Source organism: Gallus gallus, chromosome 5 (assembly GCF_016699485.2).
Source record: "Gallus gallus isolate bGalGal1 chromosome 5, bGalGal1.mat.broiler.GRCg7b, whole genome shotgun sequence".
Taxonomy (NCBI): Eukaryota; Metazoa; Chordata; class Aves; order Galliformes; family Phasianidae; genus Gallus; species Gallus gallus.
The window spans coordinates 57,671,552-57,693,891 of record NC_052536.1 but is presented as its reverse complement, the minus strand read 5'-3'; the positions used below and the strand labels follow the sequence as shown (position 1 = coordinate 57,693,891).

The window sequence follows — 22,340 nt, the reverse complement described above, 5'->3', positions numbered from 1 at the left end:
AGCATAGCAGCTCTGCGAAGTTGGGGTTTAAAAAGCAAATATTTTCTAGAAATATTTGCTGAATTGAATGATACTTCCTGATAAGAATTGGCTTGAATACGCAGCTGGTTCTTTGGAGTACTGGCAGCCATTCTCAGACTTTAGGGTTCCCTTTCTGAACCCTCCAGGTCTCCGGAGCTGCATGTTTACATGTTCAGGCATTCGTATTCCTCAATACATGCTGTTCACTGAGCTCAGCACGCTGTTTGGCACCAACACTTGGGAGGTTCTGCTGGCAAGTGGGCAGGAGTACCAGATGGGAAAGGCACTAATGAGGAGAGCTCTTCCCTAATTTGATCTTTTACTTCTGGTTTGATTTATCAAGTAGAATGGTATTTGAGGAGGTATTTCTCAGCTGTGTTTGGAAGTGTTCCAAAGGTGTTGCTTAAAACTGTAGGAGGGAGAAGGAATAAGAAGTGAAAGGGCCCGCAGAGTGGTGGAGTTCAGAAGCACAATGCATGCATGTATCAATCTGAAGAGGGCTCTGTCATCTCAATAAGAAACGTATCTGCTACTTGCATGTGGGTTGGTACTTGGAAAAGCAGTACCTTCTCCAAAAGGGGACCTGCAGAGTCATTTGGGTTGGAGAAGACCTCCAATTCCCCAACCCCACCCCACCGTGCCCACTGCCCACGTCCCTCAGTGCCACATCCCCACGGCTCTGGGACACCTGCAGAGATGGTGCCCCACCACTCCTGGCACTGCTCTTTGGGAGAGGAAATGTTTTCTACTATCCAACCTGACCCTCTCCTGGCACAACTTGAGGCCATCACCTCTCATCCTGCTTGGTAACTGGCAAGGCCGAGTCCTTACCTACAGCAATTCTCTCCTGAATGTCTTGCCTCCTGTGTTACACTGATGTGCAGATGCCCAGCTGCCTTGGCTGCTTTCACCAAAGCTTTTCTTTGTTTCTCCCCACCCCTGGCAGGAGCTGCAGGACCAGATCGATGAGCTGCACTCGGAGCTGGAGGAGTACCGCACTCAGGGCAAGGTGTTCAGGCCTCCTCTGAAAAGCTCACTGTCGGAGGAGTTTGACATTGATATCAAAAGCTATGGCAACAGCGGCGTTGAACCTGACCAGGGTAAAGCACGTTTCCTCTATGGGAACTCCTGCAGTGTAGATATTCCTAATGCCTTGGGTGGGGTTATGTAAAGGCTCTCCCAAACCTTCCCAGTGAAATTCTTAGCAGCACTCCCATTTTGATGTGCCACATTAAGTGCTCATGACTGCTGTGCAGTGTTCAAAGCTCAAATCATAGAACCATAGAATGGCCTGGGTTGAAAAGGAGCACAGTGCTCATCCAGTTCCAACCCCCTGCTATGTGCAGGGTCGCCAACCAGCAGCCCAGGCTGCCCAGAGCCACATCCAGCCTGGCCTTGAATGCCTGCAGGGATGGGGCATCCACAGCCTCCTTGGGCAACCTGTTCAGTGCGTCACCACCCTCTGGGGGAATGAATACATCTATTGAAAGCATAGCTCTTGGTGATTCAAGGTGATGCATGTAATTATTCTCTTTAAAGGACTTGGGTCAGAAGACTGCAATCCATTAAATATGAGCATAGAGGCTGAAATGGCCATTGAGCAAATGAAGGAGCAACATCACAGGGATTTGCATAACCTCAAGCAGGAGCTGGAGGACACTGTAAGCTATTCTTGTTTAAAACTTCACAACTTTTGCAACCTTTTTGTACAAGTGTGGTCTCAGAGGGGTCCGAGCTTGTTCTGCAACAGGGCCAGAAGTCAGAGATCCTGTTGGGCTTCTGTTGAATTTGATATACTGGTCTTCAGCTCCAGTTAAGAGCTGGTAACTGTGCTGCATCTGTATAATGCACTCATTTCGTATGTGGTATAAGATAGGGGTAATGAAATTGTACTCTGACAAAGTGCCAAGTCTCTGCCCTGGTTTGTAAAGGGAAACGAATGATGCTTGGGGGGGAAAGGGGACTAAAGCAATATTACCCTGAAATCATTACTTTTCATGCCATTTCTAAAACCTTTATGAAGGGAAACCCCTCACCAGCCTCTTAATCTGGGGAAGGGTTTTGAAGGATGAGTTGGTGAAATGCTCCCACGGCAGCTTACAAACCTGACTTAGGACTTTAAAATGCGTGGGTTCTCTCTTCTGTGACAAAATTCATTTAACAGGAAGATAGGAGTTTCACTAAGCCATCTTTATCACTGTGAGATGTGATGCTGAGCTCTTGGCAGGGGAAGCCAATGTAAAGCATGAGTCATAGAATCATAGAATGGGTTGGGCTGGAAGGGACCTCAAGGATCGTGAAGCTCCAACCCCCCGCCACAGGCAGGGCCACCAACCTCCACATGTAATACCAGCCCAGGCTGCCCAGGGCCCCATCCAACCTGGCCTTGAACACCTCCAGGGATGGACGGGGCATCCACAGCCTCTCTGGGCAGCTGTTCCAGCACCTCACCACTCTCATAGGAAAGAACTTCCCCTGACATCCAACCTCAATGTCAAAATGCTCTATAGAATATGTGGGGATATTCTAGAGGTGTTTCCTGTACGTTTGTGTTGCATGTTCTGGAGCAAGCCAAGCAGCGTGTGTTCCTCCTGTAGGTGAGTCACTACGAGAAGCAGCTGGATGAGACAAAAAGTTGCTGTGAAAGGGAGCAGGAGGACATGAGGAAGAAGTACGGCGAGGAGATGTGTGTGATGGAGAAGCAGATTGCTGGGCTCAGAAGCCAAGTTGCAGAGCTGCAAGGAGAGGCTGCAGCGCTCAGGGAGCAGCAAGAAAAGCTGGGCTGCGAGCATAACGCTGAGAAAAGCAAGCTGCAGGTCAGCTTCAGTGAGGAGAAAGCCAACCTGCAGGAGCTCCTGAGGCAGGAGCATGAGGATGATGTGAGAGCCAGGCTGGAGCAGGCGAATGAGAAGTTCAGTCGGGAACGGGAGGAGCTGATCCAGAACGGTGTCTGGGCAGAGGAGAAGATGAGAGCGCTGCTGCAGGCGCTGCAGGAGGAGAAGGGAGAGCTGGAGCACGGCTTCCATCAGCAGCTGGAGGGGATGGCAGAAGCGCACGCCCTGGAGAAGGAGGAGCTGCTGAGGAAGCACAGGCAGGAGTTGGAGGAGGAGAGGTGAGTGTCCCCGTGGCTCTGTGCTGCTTGGCACTGTGACCGTAGTGATGCCAGCACGGCTCGCTCCCAGTGCTCGTTTCAGGTGTTGTAACTGCACAGTGCTCTATTCTGGAACGCAGGTGGCCTCAAACCCAGAGCTTTGTCTTCTGACCCTTTTCCAGCAGATACTTCTGTTGGTTCGTAGCTTGCCCAGAGGCAGCAGTACTGCTAAAGCGTAACCAGGCATGGTTGATTTGAGCTCCATTCAGCATCCCTGTGCTTTGCAGTCCTTTGATTTCGAGTCGCCCTTTGCTGAAGAAGCAAACAGGTGGTTGGTGAATGCATCTAGTCAGGAGCAAGTGTCAGAAGTAATGAGACCATCCTGGGCTGACTGGGAGAGATGGGGACAAGAATATCTGCCCCACAAATCCAATGCCAGGTATAGGAGGAGAGCATACTATCTACGAACCACCTATTTCAGGGGGCTCATCCTATGGCAGTTATCATGGAACTATCAATGAGTTATCACTGAAGTTCCAATAAATGGCCTCATTTAACTTTTGCACTCAGGAACACCCAGCAAACAGCAGTGCCACTAAAACTCAGTGGGAGAAAGTAAGTATTCGGTTTGTTTCATGAAGCAGCTTTGAAAATGAATCTCTTCCTGAGATAGCCCGAGGTTTAGTAATGTGTTATGTTAACCACGTTTAGGCAAAAAATGGCAAGTGACTATAACAGAAGAGCATCTCATGCTGAAAGCCAGTTCTCTGCTGACACCCAAACCCTTGTGAATAAGTATGAAGAAGCCATCCAAAGTCTGGAGGGCCGCTACCAGCGAGAGCTGCGTGAGCTCCTGGAGCTGCAGAGAGAGGAGAAGGCTCAGTGGGAATTCGAAAGGGATGAAATTGCCCAGGAGGTCGCTGAAGCCCACGAGCAGCTGAAGGAAAGCCTGGCGAATGAGAAGGCTGCTTCTGTTGCCCTGAGCCGAGAAAAAGAGCTCCTGGAGAAGAAGCTGAAGGAGGAGGTGAATGTGCTGGTGTGCGAGAAGGAGCAGCTCCAGAAAGAGCTGCAGGAGCTGAGGGATGCTGCTGAGGAGCGAGAGAGGAAGCTGAGCAGGGAGATGCTACAGCTTCGAAGTGACCATGAGAAGGAGCTGAAGGACAAAGAGGAGCGTCTCAACACAGTGGAGGACAGTGGGAAGCTGGTCAGCCAAAGGCTGGAGAGACTCAACAGTGAGTATAAGCGGGAGAAGGAAGAGCTGAATTCCAAACTTCTCGCCTTGGAAAGCTTAAACAAAGACATTTGTGTGAAAGCAGAAGCAGAAAAGGCAGAGATGAGTTTGGAAATCTCGAACCTCCAAGAAAAAGTGCAGAAGCTGCAGTGGGAGAACCTTAGTTTTTCTGCACTACGGGATCACTATCGGGTCCTGGAAAAGGAATACGCCAAAGCAAAGAGCCGAATAGCTGCTTTCTCTGGTAGGGAGCCTGTGGGAGATGATGCGGATGTTCTCATAAGCCTGCAGAGAGTGCACGAGCAGGCTGTGAAGGAGAACGTCAGGATGGCTGCTGAGATTGTCAGGCTGCAGCAAAGGCTGTGGGATGCTGAGTGCAGATCCATGGGGCATAGCCAGCCTGAGTGCTCCGACCCCGCAGGGCTGCCCTGCGGCTGCGGAGATGAAAGCAAGGGAGAGGATCTGGATGGCTTTCAGCTCCTGGAGGCTGACACTGCGGACCTGAAGGAAGGGATGGGTTCTGGTTTGGAGGAGCCGTGTGATGGGAGCGGAGTGGACAGTGATGCTCCCGAGGTGTGGGTGTGCCACGTGCCAGGGGGTAAAATGGCTCTGGAAAGTGATTGCAACCCTGATTTGGACAAGGATCAAGAGGTGGTTTCTCAGGTGCCCCTGCTGCAAAAAAAGAGAGATCTGGAGAGAGGACCCAGGCTAAAAATACTCCAAAATGGTATTAAACAGCAGAATGTGTCTCTGCTGAGTAACAGAGCAGCTCCCAAGAGTAAAAGCCTTCATCCTGATGCTTCAAAGCTGCAAGCTGAGCTCAAGCACGTCAAAGAACTGGAACGTGCTCCTGGATCGATGAACGGTGACCTGCAGAGTGCAATACCTCAACTGTGGGAGAGGGTTGAAGAGCTGCAAGACAGATTGTTGGCACAAGCCAGGCTGCTGTCACTGCAGGAAGAAATCCAGGCCGAAAATGAGGGCCTAAAATCTGAAGTGATGAAGTTAGTTGAGAAAAACAGAGTCCTGGAAGACACCCTGCGTGAGCTGAGGAGCTTTCATTGCGAGCTGGAAGGAAGTGACCTGGGAAGTAGGAAGCTCTGGGAGGAAAACACGCAGCTCCCCAAAGGGGATAGAGAATGGACAGGTGGCCAAACCCAAAGTGCTGGGGGAGAAATAGATGTGTCCAGGGAAGAGTTAAGGCTGCAGTGCCAGCTTGGAAAGCCTGAAGAACGGGTGGCAGTGCTTAAGGTTCTGCAAGATGGGCATGCCCAATGTGACAGCACGATGGAGGAAACACCAACAGAAAAGAGGGGTCTGCAGGAGCACAATGGGACGCTGGAAGAGGTCCCCACTCCGGTTAACCCCAACGGCATGCATCTCCAGGAGGAGGAGAGGAACACAGTGATGCATGGCTTACAGAGCACGTGCACCGAGCTGCAGCAAAAAGTTGATCTTTTGAGGTAATGTACGCTTGCAGAGCTTTGTGGGAAGCGTGGCAGCCCCACAACACTCCAGCTTGCTGCTTGCTCCACGTAGAAACTAACCTAGTGTGTCCTGCTGACCATCCGTAGCCCTACTGACCGCCCTGCAGCTGCCACATTAACCTCAGTAGTTTAGCCCTAGAAAGCAGTGCCTCAGAATCTGACTGCTGGTAGGTGTCTGAAGGTGGATAACCATGGCTGGAATAACCGTGTGGCTTGCTCCTCTGAACGTGCCTTAGCACGACATAACACAAGTGACTTGCCTGCAGGTGCAGTTGCCTTCGCAGTGTGTACGTGGTGCAGCAGGGCCCTCTGTGTTTTAATGTCTAGAAGATGGTGCTTATGTTTTCAGAATGCTTTCAGCTTTTACTAATATCACCTCTTTGTTCTTTTCCGTTCTAGCGCTGAGTGTTACTTGGAAAGCCAGAATTGTTTTGCTTTTTCTAAATGCCAGAGTCAACACTAACAAGTCACAGAGCCATAGAATGGTTTGGGTTGGAAGGGACCCTTCAAGGCCATCTGGTCCACCTCCCTGCAATGCATGGGGACACCCACAGCTCCATCAGTGCTCACAGCCCATCCCCTGACCTCGGCTGTCTGCAGGGATGGGGCACCACTGCCCCTCTGGGCAACCTGTGCCAGAGCCTCACCATCCTTAATGTAAATAACTTCTTCCTTATGTCCAATCCAACTCTCCCCTCTTTTGGTTTGAACCCATTTCCCCTTGTCCTGCCACAGCAGGCCCCATGCTGCAGTCTGCTTATGGTGGTGTTGAGCTCTTCAAGGTCACAGCTACCTTATTGGTAGCTTAAGGACCAGAAGGTATAGTACAGTATTGAAGTGCAAAACTTCTACCAGCTATCTTAGATAACTAGCTTTGTGCAGGTGTCTTGTACAGTTAATATCCCCTTTCTCATGATCTAGGAAGCAGTCTGAATGTGAAATCTATATACAGCTCATATGAATAACCCAGCTGCAGCTTTGTTGCCAAGGATCACAAGCAGGTCAGGCTTTCAGTGCCTTCCCTCCTTCGGTGATGCTCAGAAGCTGTTCTCACGTGTCTCGTCTCTCTGCCACAGATGTGAGGCTGAGAAGCTCAGAGAAGAAAATGCCATTCTGAAAAGCAGAGTGACACTGTTAAACGAGGAGGGCAGTGCTTCCAGCCTGAGACTGTGGGAGCTGAACGGATCCCGGGAGGAGATGCGGTAAGGACTCAATGGGACCACGTGTGCACCTTCAGGCTCTCACTGTAAGGTCACATCCTTTCTCCTAAAGCTCCTGCACACCTCAGGTATTGCCCAGGCTTTGGAGCAAGTGGACTGCCTGGTGCCACCAGCAATCCTTGTGCTTCTCCCTGGCCCACAGCTTCTCCTGCCTGGTCCTAGAGCTAAAGGAGGAGCTTAACCCGTGGGTCATATCATAGAGTCACAGAATGGCCTGAGTTGAAAAGGAGCACAATGCTCATCCAGTTCCAACCCCCTGCTATGTGCAGGGTCGCCAACCAGCAGCCCAGGCTGCCCAGAGCCACATCCAGCCTGGCCTTGAATGCCTGCAGGGATGGGGCATCCACAGCCTCCTTGGGCAACCTGTTCCAGTGAACAAACCCAGTTCCCTCAACCTTTCCTTCTAGGAGAGGTGCTCCAGTCCTCTGTCTTCTAGGAAAGAAATGCATGGGGGGGTGTCAAGGAAGCAGGTACTCACCAAGCCTGTGCAAAGCAGTGATGCTTAGTCTAAAACAAAAGTCCAGAATGACCATTTCTTGTGATGTCAACCAGCTTGTTTTTGCAGGCATGTATATTAGCAAGTGACCCTTATGCTGATGAGCTTTCCTTTTCCCCAGGCAAAAGATAGAGGCAGTAAGGAAGGAGAAGGTGGCTGTGCAGAAGATGGTTGACAATCTGAAAAAGCAGGTATGCAGACTGAGTCCGTCAGCTTCTCTGGAGAAACATCACTGTGTAATCATCACTCCTTCCTTAGATGATCTGATCTGAAGGCAACTGTGATGCTCTACAACTGTTTTAAAAGAAATCTACCCTTCAGTGCAAAATCAGTCATAACTGACACTGCTCTCCCTATTCAGGTAGCAGATCTGAAGGCCAGGAACCAGCAGCTGGACTCTGAAAACACAGAACTGAGCCAGAGAAACTCCAAAAACCTAGCAGATGTGCAGGATCTCAACCAGCAGCTGGCAAGGGTGCTCAAGCAAAAGGAAAGGGAGGCAGGAAAATGTACCCTGGAGGAGTGGGAAAAGGAGAGATTGGCACTGAAAGAGGAACTAGAAAGCAATAAAGCGAAGGTATGGGATAAGTGGCTCTAATGGAATGGAGCAACTGAACCTTTAGGAATTAGCATCCATTTCCCTAACCCATATCACTGCTCGCAGCACTCTCTGCTTAACCTTTTGTTACTGTCTCTCAAACTGAAATCTGAGCCTTTTACTCCTTGCAGTCATCAAATGTGGTGTCCTCCTTGGAGATGGAGCTGTCAAAAGTGAAAGTCCAAGCTCATATGTTGGAGCAGGAAAACCACCTTCTCAAGGAGGAGCTGGAGAAGGCGAAACAGGTATGGCACCCTATCCAGGTACCATCAGGTGATGGCTTAGGGCCACCAACCTGTCTCTTCATGGGCCCTGCTCTCTTGACTGAGATGGAAATAGTTAATTTCTCTAACCAAACATCATCGTGTAACATATATTATCAATGACATCATCATAAATCCTCTTGAGCCAGCCTCTCAGTACAACAGCTGTTCAGTTGTGGTTGGTTTTGCTTGCTTAGGCTCTGCCAAAAGTTATTCCAGAGCAGTGGATCTTCACAGTTGGTCTTTAACGATGAAGACCAAGACTTAATTCAGTTACATATAAGGCTTCTCTAGCTTGTGTGGGTAGGGTGGACAGGGGAATGGCTCACTGAGCAGTTGGTGACATCCATCCAGCTCCTCTGAGGGAGTGGTTGCTTCCACCATGTCCCCTAGCAAAGCCAAAGCAATAAGAGTACCACTTGGAGACTTTGACAGCTCAGAACTTAAAAAGATGATTTCCTGGAGGGCTTGGCTGTTGCCCATATAAACATGGTTCATTTGCCAGTAAGTATATGATGATAATTATAGATAATGAAGGCTACAAATGAGTTAGCCTTCTTGATTAGGGTGCCACAAAGTCATTTTCTTTTAAGCAGAGCACTCATTTGATGTTCCCAATGCTTGGGATTTATAATGGCCTTAAAAAGCAAAAGCAGATGAGATCTATTGAGTCGAGTGGATTGTGGCTCGAGTGTAATTAAAGACAGAAGATTGAGTGAGCAAAGCCCAAAGTGCCCAGGAGCAGGCAGACAAAGCTGATGCACTGTGCCAGATGGGAAAGGGATCAGAAGTCAGCTGGGTGGCTTTTCTTTCCCCCTTTTCTGGGAAGGGAGTTATCCAAAGCCTTATCTACCCTGCTGGTGTTAGAAGGTGAATGGTGATGTGTGGATGTGGGCAGGAGAATTCTCGGTCTGTTCTGGTTATTCTTAAAAATAAAAATAACAAAAAACCCACCATAATACTAAATCTTTGCATTTTCATTTTGTGTGTCTGATCTGTCCTCTTTCCAATGCAATTGGTTTCATACAACCCAATGGGTCCTATATAGGATGGGTATTCTGCTCCCATCTTTTCCACTCTACCCAGTACACTACAACTGGTCCTAAGGCGAGGAGAAGGCTGTGTCTGATGCTTGCTCTGAACTGATGGAGGGGGTTGTTTCCCACAGCTGCCCAGATGCCCTGACCTCTCTGACCTTCAGAACGAAGTCTCTATCTTGATGACTAAAAATGAGAAGCTGCTGAAAGAGAAGGAGGCGCTGAGTGAGGAATTAAGCAGGCGTATCGATAAGGTAAGGCAGGACTGCACACCCATGTCCCTACCTGCATGCTGCAACGAGGTCCTTATATCCTATATATTGAAGTTCTTATATCACAGTCTGCATCCCTCTAAGCTGTAAAACTGCTCTGGGTTTCCTTCTTACCTTCAGGCCATATCAAGGCTTCCCTGCCATTGCATTTTTGCTCTTAAGGAGAGCTTTTGGAGCATAGCTTGAGTGCAGTTTGGTTACGTAGCAAATTCCAAACGTTGTGAGGAGCAGAGGCATGGGTACAAATGTGTCAGCAGGACAAGAAGGACAGTGTTCTTGCACTCTCTATTCTAACTCCAGGCTGGAGCAGCACAGTGGGAGTGCCATAAATAATGATGCTGTTGTGCACAGATTCAAACTGAGTTGGTTGGGGTTTTGTTTTTTTGCTCTCCTCCAATTTCCTTGCATAGCTGTAACTCCATCTACCATGACTCCTAAAGTTGAACTGAGTTAAAGAAAATCCTGGATGATTCAGGCTTAGCCATGTAATCTTATTCCAGGTGGCCAAGGTGAGCTTCTTGGAGAGCGCGGTTGGCAGCTTGAAGCAGGAGCAGAAGTCCTGGGAACAACAGAGTCAGACCCTGAAAGCACAGCTATCAGTTTCACAGGAGAAGGTATAACAGTGGGTTTTGTTACAGCCCTGAATCACAGCATTTCAGAATATCTGATACGGCTTTTTTTAATAGAAAACAGCCCTTTTGTAACACGTGCAAAGACTTCTTGCAGCTGAGAATGGGCGCTTTGATGGGCTTTCAAAGTGATGTCCTTAAAGGACAAAAGGAAACTTGTTAAATATGACCTTTTTTCCCCACATCCACATCCAAGTTCCTCTTGCCAGCTCACTCTGCCCAGCCATCCTTCAAGCACTGCAGAGATCCTGCTGCTGCTCCCTGCTTTTTGGTGGTAGTTTGTTTCCTAGCAGCCATGGGAAGGGACAAATGGCCATTTGCTTGGCTGGCGGCACTGCTCTTGTCTCTTGTTGGCCACGGGCTGCCAAGAAGAAGAAATAATTCAAAAGGAATCTCCTTTTCCCAGCGTATCACAATAAGTATTCTGGGATGGAAGATGTCTGAGTGCAGTATTTTGGCCATATTTAAGGGTGTACGGCAGCTAATTTGAAGCAGAAACATGGAGATCTGGTTAGTGTTTCTAGGAGGTGGGCTACCAGCGTCATCTCAGCACCCCTTCCAACAGACAGCAGTCGAATAGCAGAGATCTGTGGCACGTTACAGGTTCAGAGCTTGGATGAGACCCTGCAGAACAACACCCTCCAAATGTCCCGCCTGAGGTCGGACCTGCGGGTGGCACAGCAGGAGAAGGAAGCTCTTGAACAAGAGGTGATGTCCTTACACAAGCAGCTGCAGAACGCCAATGAGAAGGTAACTGACCTCTATCAGACCCACGTGGATGACCTACAGATGGGCATCCTGTCGCTGAAGCCAGTCTAATTGTTAGATTGGCTCATTAATGAGCATGGCAGAAATAGTGCTGCAGGTCTGAGCAAGCAGGTTCTGAATGACATTGGTTTTGACTCTGTTGTAAACAGAAGTGACAGAAAGCTGGCAATCAAACTGGCTAGAGGGAGGAGGGTACTAGACAGAAAACCACAATATTTCTATGATGCTTTCTGGTTTTAATAGTTAAGGGTTAGCTATCATTAGTCTGCTAAGGTTGTTTGCAATGCCAAGCTGATGGGGGGTGGGTCTGAAGGAGGTGGCAGGCAGCAGTCCTGTGTTGGCATTATGAACTTAGCCCTTGATTTGGCTCCTTTGCCGTGTAATTAAGGGAATATTTAATGTCCATACAGAAAGGAGGGTGCTTCAGAATTGTGCAACAGGAGCTGAATCACAGCTATTACTGAATAATATATAATGGGGTTCTATTATTTACTCGATGAGGCTGCAAAATAGGGCCCAATTTGCCTTTTTTTGTGCCCCTGAGCTGTGTGTGTGCTCACAGTAGCCGTTCCAGCTGTGATTTTGGCAAAGTGCTTGGCTGCACACTGGGATGACCGTGCTGGATTGACTGGAAAATGGCACGTAGGCTGGGAGGGAGATGGAACCCTGCAGCTACCAAAAGCCTCCTTCAACCCCACCTGAACGGAGAGAACGTCTGCTTCTCTGTTGAAGGCCTAACCCTGCAATTCTGTCTGTCTTAAGAACCGGGTCCTAGCACGGGCTGTGCCTTCCCCAGGGTGCTCACAGCAGGATGAACTGGAGCAGCTGATGGCCCAGGAGCAGCAGCTGCTGCGGCAGGAGAAGGAGCGGCTGCAGAGGGAGGCCCGCAGCTCTGCCACGGAGTTGGTGCATGCCAGGGAAAAGGTAGGGGATGGTTCAGACTGCCTCTAGTCTAGGATTCTGGTCTGCCCCCTCTGCTCTGCCCTGACGAGGCCACATCTGGAGCACTGGATCCCCTTCTGGGTTCCTCAGTTCCAAGCAGATGTGCAGCTGCTGGAGAGAAGACAGTGGAGGGCTGTAGAGGTGGTGGGGCTCATCATCTGTGACAGAGCCCTGGCATGGGCTGCCCAGAGAGGTGGTGGGGTCTCCTTTTCTGGAGATATGCAAAACCCACCTGGATACCTCCCTGTGCAACCTACTGGAGGGAACCTGCTTTAGCAGGGGATTCATAGCATCCTAGAATGGCCTGGGTTGCAAAGGCCCACAGTGCTCCTCCAGTTCCAACCCCCTGCTATGTGCAGGGTCGCCAACCAGCAGCCCAGGCTGCCCAGAGCCACATCCAGCCTGGCCTTGAATGCCTGCAGGGATGGGGCATCCACAGCCTCCTTGGGCAACCTGTTCAGTGCGTCACCACCCTCTGGGGGAAAAACTTCCTCCTCATCTCCAACCTAAACCTCCCCTGTCTCAGTTTAAAACCATTCCCCCTTGTTCTATCACCATCGACCCTGGGTTGAATGGAGAAGCTATAGAGGGCCCTTCCAAAACCTACAACTCTGGGATTTATTTATTAAACCTTCTAGCATTCTTTGTGCTTAATTTCCCAGCTCACAACATTAGGCAGATTATGGGGAGGAAGAAGAGATGCTTGAAGCTAAAGTGTTGAAAGTACCAGAGTCTGTTATGAGTCCGAAATCAGCTGGTACTAGATATTGCAAATGCAATTGATTTGCAGTGGGCTGTCAGTTTTGACCTACTGGAATGTGCCAAAAACATCACTACGAAGCAGACGGAATGGTCTGGAATGTCTTCTCACATTTGTTCATCTCTGGTCTCTTTAGATCCGACAGCTGGAATCCACTGTCCTTTCCTTAAAGCACCAGAAGCATCAAAGCCAGTCAGGTATCGTCAAAGCCATAGAGCAGGAGAAATTAAGCTTGAAGAGAGAGTGTGAACAGCTACAGAAGGAGCTGTCCTCTGCCAACAGAAAGGTTAGTCCAAATACTTGATCTGGAGTTGGTGTGGTGTGCAGTGATTCGTGACTTGCATGTTGGATACAGCAGATAAAACGAAGCTGCTGCCTTTCTAAGGAAATGTCTTGTCTTCTATAGATCAGTCAGATGAATTCTCTTGGACATGAGTTGGAAACAAGCTCAGAGAATGAAGGGCTAAGGAAAAAGCAAGTCAAGCTGGATGATCAGTTAATGGAGGTACTGCTCAATAGGTGCTGACTGCACTGACTGTAGTGTGGAGGTTTATCAGTATGTCACTGAGTCCGTGGATTTATTGATTAAAACGGAAAGAAAGACGTTTCCTCTTTGGGGAAAATGATCAAAACTGGAAGAATTAATGTCCTCTAATGCTAACATTATTGTTCATGATCGATGTTAGTGTGACTGCCATGCTTCTGTGAAGCACACTGTAGTTTATGGTAATTTGTGTAATGCTCCAGATACAAAGTCCAACGGGGAAGAATCTTGCTTCTGTGCTTGAGGAAGGCTAACACTTGGTTCTTCCTTCCTATAACATATAACCTCCAATTTCCTAACTAATAGTTGCCTAATGCTGCTCTTAATGTAGAAGCCTCTTCTTATTTACCATGGGAATAGTTGGCTGAATGGAAGCCTTGCTTAACAGAACCTCTGAGCAGTCTCTGCAGTGAACTTGATGGTCTGAATTTAAAACATTTTTTAAATGTTCCATAAATCAGACTGTCTTATAGGTGAGGCTTTCACAGCACTGTTTGTTGAAATACCTCATGGTTTTCCTCAGGGAAGCAAATGGGAAACGTGGTATGCTGAATATACTGTGTAATTAGCTGTAAATGTATTAAAAACTTGATTAGAAAAGATAAAATTTTGGCAAGTTGTTGAAAACAGTTTTATTTCCTGTGCCCTTTGCTTCGTGTATTCTTAATTATGCTTTGGGAAAAATCCCAACTCGTTAAACTCTTCAGTCCGAACATCAGGTCTGGAATTGGGTTTCCTCCCAAAACTTGTAATGCAAACAGGACTTGTTTCTGCTAACGTTATCCCAACTGCAGTGTATAACATTCACTCAGCACTTTGTGACCTCTAACTTTCTCTTTTGTGCCTGTTCTCCTTTTGTCCGTGGCTAACCTGGCTAGAACTCAGTGGTTGGAACTAGCAGAGAAGGGTGCAGTTCTCTTTCTGAAATAGTGTGCGAAGGTAGAGCAACCGTTTTCAATGTACTACCATAGCATGAAGAAAACATTTTGGAATGGATTTTCTCTCTTACTCCATGCATCTCTTGAAGTAAAGGAGCCACTATTCATTTAAATGCAACGTCCTTACTTTGGCAGCCGCGCCAACCTGTTGGGTGCAGGTGGTGTGTTCTGTGATTTGATTCTGTAGGAAAACATTGGATATTCCAAAGGGGTTGCAGTGAAAATGGGGATATGACCGATTACATTCAAAAGGATTAAACTGATCATGGGAAAATGAAAAGTGGCTCCATCCCTTCCTTCTCACCCAGTGACTGTGAGGCCTGGAGGTGTCCTCATGTTTGCCTCTGGCCTCTTGCATGCCTTTTCACCAGCCTGTCCAGTGTTTCCCTTGTACTGACTGATATGTGGTCACGCTGTGTCATCCCTGATAGTTTAGTGAGCTCCTTACTGTTCCACTTCCTTCCTCGGATGAATATGGCAAGACAACATTGTTTTCACTAGCCATTAGCAACTTAATTTTGAGGTGTTGGCATTTATTGGTGCTTTCCTCAGCTCTTCCACTCATGTGCTTTACAGCATCACGTGAAACCCTGAACAAATCCCATTTAAGTGTCATTATTTCTACTGTTAGTGCTGTTGGTAAAAGAATAGCTTCATTGTAGGCAAGTTGATTCAAGAGGACCTCCTGATATATATTTATATACATATATATGTATATAAAATACTTATACTACTTTAAAATACCTTATAAGCCAATATTCTATTTATTTGGGCCGGCAGAGGTGAACAGATGCTATCACAGCTACAGCACTGATGCTCTTACCACATTTCAAGCCCTTCTCTATCTACATTAGGGCTCCACCATTGGATACACCATTAGAGTAGTACCCTTGATAGAATTACTCCATTATGTCAAATGCTTATAGTTGATTCCATTATAGATGAGCTCAATAATGGAACTGTGGTCGCTAATTGAGGCCTTAATTACAGCACTTGTGAATGGGAAAGTAAGACTGCTAACGTAATCTCACGTACCTTTTCCTAAGGGACCGGAGTAATGGTAATGAGATAACGAGAGGATTTTGTGATGTGGTTAGCTGGCTCCTGCAGGAAGAGTGATTTTGACATGAAAGCATTAATCTTATGCAAATTCAAGCTGCAAATTGGCTTGGCTGAAACTTAAGTCTCAAGAAATTTTATCAAGCTCTGCTTGTGGCATTAATCTAAATGGAAAAACATGAAACGTATTAAGGTCTTCTGTTCCACAGATATATGGGTTCCTAAGGAGTGAATTCAGAGTACGGCACAGCAGAGAGCATAAAAATACTTCAATCACCCTAGACTGTATAGGAAATCTGTTTTGCTTTTGGGATTTTGTTTTGCTTTTTGCACAGATTAAAGACTAGAAATAATCAGCCCTGGTGGGCAACACCTTCAGCCTGCCTCGTGCTGGCTTGAATATCAGGAAGAGTTTCTTCTCTGAAAGAGTGTTTGGGTTGGCACAGGCTGCCCAGGGAGGTGGTGGAGTCACCAGCTGTGGAGGTGCTCGAGGAAGGGTAGGTGTAGACTTAGGGGCATGGTTAATGGGCAGCACTGGTTGTAGGTGGATGGTTGGACTGGGGGATCTTAGAGGTCTTCTCCAACCTTAATGATTCTATGATAATTCTATACTAGTGCTTTTATTTGTGCCGAGGTGCTGTTATTAGGAGTGTTGCAAAGGCTAAGTTAGAATTAAAAACAAAAGTGAAGTAGTAGCTCACCACAGACCTGTTTAGGATTTCACCAGAGATTCAGTGAGTCACAATGCAGGCCTGAAGTTACTAATCAAAGCTCAGTCTCCTACAGACTTTGCAGAACTGCACGTAAAGATGCATCCTTTTCATTGGGAAGAGTTTGTCTTAGCATCTGTCGCTGGCTTCAGGCTCGCTTCTCTTGTGCACAAGAGATGCTTTAAGCTGAGGTCTGCTGCATCGTGTATCATGCAAGAGCAACTCCAGAAACACACCTCGTGCAACCCACCGTGCTGCTCTCCCCTGACAGCCTGTCTGTGTTGCTCTGTAGATGCGACACTCGAGCGGCAGCGGGATGCTTAGCCAGCCCCTGCACCCCTGGGAGCTCCTGCAGCAGGGCTGTACCATGGTGCCCAGGGAGCAGCTCCTGCAGCTCCAGCAGCAGCTGCTGCAGGCGGAGCAGCGGAGCCAGAGGCTGCAGGAGGAGCTCGAAAGCAGACCTTCTGAAACCAACATGCAGCAGGTAAGGCTCTTGTTTCTTGGTAGGCTATTACTTCAGTGGGGTGTTGGTTTTGCTTGGTGTTTTGACTTCTGAGATCCATTCTCCGTTTATGCCAGTTCAAAAACTGAAATTAGTTGCATCAAAGCTCTGCACAAAACAGACCTTTATTCAGCATGTGCAGATTGAGCCATGGTTTGGTTCTGAAGTCCCGTTCATCTTCACGGCTCACTCCATCACATCAGCTGTAGCTTTTCTCCTTGTGATCAATGCACAGTAAGTGTTTGGAGTTGGCTTTTTATTTTCCCTAATGTCCATGTCTGGAACCTTTGCTCTGGAAAATACACATTGCACAGACACGCTGGCATCAGATATAAAGCATGAGTTCAGGCTGTTGCTGCCACATGGGGTTCTGCCACATGAGACCTAGCAGAGCTTAATACAAACAAGTAACCCTTTTGTAAGGTCTCCCCATCTTCATTATTTGGTCACCAGAGGCCGTTGTTTGGAGGACACCCTTTCTGTTATCCTGAAGCATCATCCCTGGTGTTTCTGAGGGAAAGCAATCCAATGCCAACAAAGATACAGCCACTGCGCTCACTGGGCTGAGTCACTCCTCGTATTTCAGTGTGCAAGACTGAATGATAAGCAACAATAAGCTCTAGTAGCAAATTTTGCATCTCCCATATAAAATGAACCTTAAAATTAGGCTGCCAACCAACCTCTGCCAACCCATAGTTTTGCTTGGAGTACTTGGAGTTGCTCAGCAACCCCTTCCTGCAGGTCTTTTACATTGGAAAAGGCAGATGTTTTGGTGACCACATCCCTAAATCTCTAATAGCTTTGGCTTTGGGCACATACCTTATAATAATAATGACTTAAGATAAAGCTTTAAGTAACTTAAACAAAAGACTAATGTTTTTATTAACCTGTTAGTGTAAAATTTATTTTTTTCCTGCTATCTTCTATGTTATATAGAGAGAGAAATTAGTAATTGATATCATAGAATCACAGAACGGCCTGGGTTGAGAAGGCCCACAGTGCTCATCCAGTTCCAACCCCCTGCTATGTGCAGGGTCGCCAACCAGCAGCCCAGGCTGCCCAGAGCCACATCCAGCCTGGCCTTGAATGCCTGCAGGGATGGGGCATCCACAGCCTCCTTGGGCAACCTGTTCAGTGCGTCACCACCCTCTGGGGGAAAAACTTCCTCCTCATCTCCAACCTAAACCTCCCCTGTCTCAGTTTAAAACCATTCCCCCTTGTCCTATCGCTACCCTCCCTTGTAAACAGCCATTCCCCCTCCTGTTTATACGCTCCCTTCAGGTATTGGAAGGCCACAATGAGGTCTCCCCGGAGCCTTCTCTTCTCCAAATTAAGCAAGCTCAGTTCCCTCAGCCTTTCCTCATAGCAGAGGTGCTCCAGCCCTCTGACCATCTTAGTGGCCCTCCTCTGGACCCGCTCCAATATATCTGTATGAGCTGAAGTCTCTGAAGTCCAAAGATGTGACCATGTTAGTAGGTGTATTTTGGAAGGTGTATTATGGTAAAAGAATGAACACATGCAGTAATAGTTTCCAAAGCTTACGAAACTCGCAGTAACTGTTTTAGATCACGGCATTAAAGGGAACGGTTCCCTACAAAGGAACTTAATAGCAAAGAATGCAGGAGAAAGAAAAATAAGAGTGTGAGTTTCTCTCCCTTTCATTGAGCGATGATGGAAGTGCATTGCTGATGCACTCAGTCACACACGTTGGAAAGCAAAGCATGCGGTTGAATTTTGAAATCAATAAAAGCCGTGTTGCAGCAGCAGCATCTGCAGCGTGAGCATGCTGAGTGCATTGCATTAGAAGTAGTTTTGTCATTTTGCTTTTGAAAGCCTGAGAAGCAATTTGCAAACTAATCATATCCGGGAAGCCCGAGTTGTACAGATGCACCACTTCTGTTTCCCAGAACCTTCGTGGATTTAAAAATCCCTTCAGAGAGCTTTTGCAAGTGTTTGCTGTCGCTGCACTTAATGCTTGTAACTGTTTTCGTATTGATTTTTACTTAAAGTGAACAGAGTTCCAGTTTGGAGCATCTCCTACAGATGGTTTAGTGGGCTCTACTACATGACTTTCTAAAATCACTGTTGAGAAGCATTCATTCCACAGCTATAAACAAGGGCAAAGTGGTGGATGCTTTAAGCTGGGACAAACCCAACTGCTTCTTTAAGCACACCTTTAATCCTTTCTCTTTTCCCTTTGTCATCCTGAAGCAAACATCCAGTTGAGCTTATGTCCATTCTGCTGTTCCCTTTAGCATCTTGGGAAGTTGCATCCTAACACCTCTTCACTGTCTTTTCACCATTGAGTAGTGTTGTGTCATCCATGTTTTCTGCAGCCATTAACCACCTCGTTTTGCTGGTGCTGCTTTGCATCCGTCTTCAATCCCCAGTCCTTCTGTGTAAGGCCCCAATGTTACCCTCCTCCTTTTTGCAGTCTGTGTGCTCCTTATGCTTTGCATCCTTCATTACTTTTCATTCGTGGCTCTGCTGGTCTGTGTTCTCCTTTGCTTTACAGTCTGTGTTGAGCTGTTGCTCACCAAGCTCACTATTCCAACAACATTAAAGCCCTTCCACCTTTTCTCCTCTGTTAACCTGCCTACTTTTCCCAAACAGCAGCTGCCCAGTACTGTTGGCCTTGCTCAATAATGAATGCCATGGGCCCATCCCTGAGCCAAGGTTCCCAGAAGTTCCCCTCCCCTCCAGTCCCTGCCAGCCCATAGTTCTGTTGGGAGTACACAGAGTTGCTCAACTCCCCCTTTCTGCTGATCTGCTTTGGAAAACTCAAATAACCTCTGACCAACAGCTTGCTCAGCTGTCTCAGCAGAAGGCTTGCAGCTAGGTTTGAAGAGGAGGTCAATGGGACTACGTTGTTCACAAATGCTTTTTGGTGACCTGAGGCGATTTGTAGTGGCAGATAATCTCCCCTTGAGAAGTGTAACTGCTTTGCCAATGGCACTTTATCACTGTCACCGATCTCTTTAGATCCCCCAAAATGTGTGTGAGCCCTCTTCAGCATCCTGACCTCTAGAAAACACATCCTGAGTATTTCCTTAATTGCACTCGTGTAGCACTAATACAGAGAAATGTAATGTGGTGCTCTGCCTGCTTTCTCTTGTGTTTTTTGTCTTGTGTTGCTTGCTTGGCTTGTACTGGTGCTTTGCTTTAAGTGTACGTACGTATTTATAAAGACAACCTGGATATCAGGGTGAAGTGTCCCACTTGCCTTCTCTCTCTAGGCCTTGCTACCGGAGCAGCGAGCAGTGCATGCAGATTCCTACAGGAGGATCGGGCACCTCTGACAGCTTGGCTGCTTACCATCTCATTCCTTGCCATGATACACACACACAAACATACGAACTGGCATAAGCTGAGAAACTTGAGGATCCATTTTTTTGTTTTATTTTTAAGTCTCCGCAGTGTTATCTCCTATTTATTTGCCCAGAAGCATTTTCTGGACGTTCGTAAGCTGTTCCTTTTCATTCGTTGCAAATCGTTTCTATTTATGTTATTTAAAATGTGGGTTTGCTCAATGTGGAAAGAGCCTATTTTTCTCAAATGGTACTAATTTTATATGAGACAAAGGAAATCTGGGGTATTTATGCTGCTTTTTTTATAAGATGCCTAAACTTTTATAATGGGGAAAGATGACATTCCTGATGTAAATGGAAAATAAATTGTTTTTTAAACATAATGTCTCTTGTCTTAATAGCATCAGTAGCTTCAGCTTTATGAACAAGAATGAAGGAGTTTTAGACACTGCTGTTGAATTTCTCGTAACAAGGGCAGTGCCCAAGGCCATGGATGGGGCCCTGGGCAGCCTGAGCTGGTGGTTGGCATTGGATGGGCTTTAAGGTCCCTTCCAACCCAACCATGCTGTGGTTCTATCATATGACTACTGGGAGGGATTTGCAATAGAGGGTATACTTTGATACAGAATACTCTGCTTCCCCAGGACATGTACGTGTGTGTTTCCATACTACTGAGACACATCCTATTGCTGTGACCATAAAGTAACAATTTTAGTGTCAGAAAAGGGGCAAATTGTCAGACTTGTTTCTCAGATGGCATTCCTTAGTGTTTTTCTTCTGTCGCCAAGTACTAGATTAAATGGGATTTAGCACTAATAATTTGAGGTCAACAACCGCTTCTTTAAGGGTTATGTTTTTTTGCTTATCTTTCCAAAACTTGAGCTGGCTTCTCCCATCAAGCATGAAATGTGCAATTAGGTAGAACACTCTCAAATTATCTTTAAGCCAAAAAACAAGGATCACAGTCATTAAGACCACTAATTCTTAGATTCCACTGAACCACTCTCTCAAGGCTCCTGTAAGCAGTATGACGTGCAATGCCCAACCATGGTCTTGAATTCCAGTTATATTACGGAAGTTAGCTGAAGATGATTTTGCTGCAGTTCCTTTTAGTAGTACTTTTTATAAGCTGGAAGCGTACCCAGCCCAGCAGCACTTTAAATCTGCTTTCTGGATGACTCTAATGCAATGTTTGTCAATGTCTTTATAAGCTAAGCAGTCACGCAACTCCATACGTAGACTTAGGAGTTTCTGGAGTTCCAACAAATGGAATCTTGAGCAGACTTGAATCAGTCACTCCAACAGGATGTTTCTACAGCGGTTAAGATGAATAACTGACTTCTCACAGTTGCTGGTGTTTCTAACTTATTTGGGAGGCTTGCATTTAACTGTTAATGCAACAGGCGTTCTCACAGATTCATGGAATCACCAAGGTTGGAAAAGACCAAGAAGATCATCCAGTCCAACCATCTGCCTATCTCCAATAGTTCTCACTAAACTCATGTCAGTGGTTTGTCTTGATTGTGGTTGGATTTCCCATCACCTCACTCAAGCAAAGCAACACAAGCACATCGGATTATTCAGAAGCATTACCTATCTGCAGCTAATCGAATAAAGGAAAATTGGGGTTGGGATAATAACGCGCTAATTCTAGGATGTAATTGAGTTTTGAGTGGCCTTTGGGATGAAGGGTTACAGTCAAAGTAATGAGCTGTTATGACTGCCTCTGTTTTTTCCCCTGAAATCAGTGAGGTTTTGATTGGTATCATTTCCCCCACTCAGCAGATAAATATCCAAAGAATGAAAAAAGGAATCTCTCCAGGTCCAGTTATCACAGCTGATACAGAACTTAACATTTTATATCAACTTGTCTTAAAGTAATCTAACACATAACTTAGATTTAATGCCATGAATGTCCTTCAAACCCTGCCATAACATTTTGCTTCCATTAACTGTTTATTAACTGCGTTGACTCTTTAAAATGAACTCAAATGTGGAGTGGCAAAGCTTTGCTTCTGCATGAAGTGAAAGGAAGAATAGCACTGAATGTGACCTGATCCTTGTGAACAGACTCTCACATACGTGTCACTTTCCAGGGGGGCCATGAGCAGCTTCTAAAGATGATGGAGGAACGTATGATGGACGTTGAACAGAAACTGAGGCTTGTGAAGAGGCTTCTCCAAGATAAAGTGAATCAGCTGAAGGAACAAGTAAGCTTTCTTGCTCTTTTCCCCAGATCTCCCCTGTTGCTTCTGTAAACAACTAAGCGGGCAAAAGCCACAAGATGGCTCTTGCTGAGAAGAAAGTTACCGATATTTTTCTTTGAGTTCTTCTGAGCCAACGTATTTGCCCAGAACTTCCCAAAAACTGGGGTCTGAATTAATCACTCACTGATTCCCTAAAAGCTGTGCATGTTTGGTATGCAGGCACACTTAAAGTCAGGAAACAAACATAGAATTTGGGC

The 22,340-nt window shown here is 46.8% G+C and overlaps 1 protein-coding gene across 9 annotated transcripts in view; it reads left to right on the top strand.

The window, feature by feature from the left end:
- NIN (ninein) overlaps nucleotides 1-22,340 on the top strand; it is a 53,515-nt gene that overhangs the window by 26,648 nt on the left and 4,527 nt on the right. For 3 of the 9 annotated variants that reach the window (XM_426482.7, XM_015276738.4, XM_004936506.5), the window contains exons 14-29: nucleotides 968-1,121; nucleotides 1,561-1,682; nucleotides 2,619-3,133; nucleotides 3,824-5,806; nucleotides 6,907-7,032; nucleotides 7,668-7,737; nucleotides 7,908-8,123; nucleotides 8,276-8,389; nucleotides 9,576-9,698; nucleotides 10,217-10,330; nucleotides 10,949-11,095; nucleotides 11,876-12,037; nucleotides 12,952-13,101; nucleotides 13,222-13,320; nucleotides 16,359-16,550; nucleotides 21,973-22,086. In XM_426482.7, coding sequence (XP_426482.4) covers nucleotides 968-1,121; nucleotides 1,561-1,682; nucleotides 2,619-3,133; nucleotides 3,824-5,806; nucleotides 6,907-7,032; nucleotides 7,668-7,737; nucleotides 7,908-8,123; nucleotides 8,276-8,389; nucleotides 9,576-9,698; nucleotides 10,217-10,330; nucleotides 10,949-11,095; nucleotides 11,876-12,037; nucleotides 12,952-13,101; nucleotides 13,222-13,320; nucleotides 16,359-16,550; nucleotides 21,973-22,086 — 4,401 coding nt within the window. Of the gene's footprint in view, nucleotides 1-967; nucleotides 1,122-1,560; nucleotides 1,683-2,618; nucleotides 3,134-3,823; nucleotides 5,807-6,906; nucleotides 7,033-7,667; nucleotides 7,738-7,907; nucleotides 8,124-8,275; nucleotides 8,390-9,575; nucleotides 9,699-10,216; nucleotides 10,331-10,948; nucleotides 11,096-11,875; nucleotides 12,038-12,951; nucleotides 13,102-13,221; nucleotides 13,321-14,237; nucleotides 14,299-16,358; nucleotides 16,551-19,804; nucleotides 20,260-21,972; nucleotides 22,087-22,340 lie in introns of those variants that run through there. The other 6 variants (XM_046942599.1, XM_046942600.1, XM_015276740.3 and 3 more) reach the window with 6 other exon arrangements.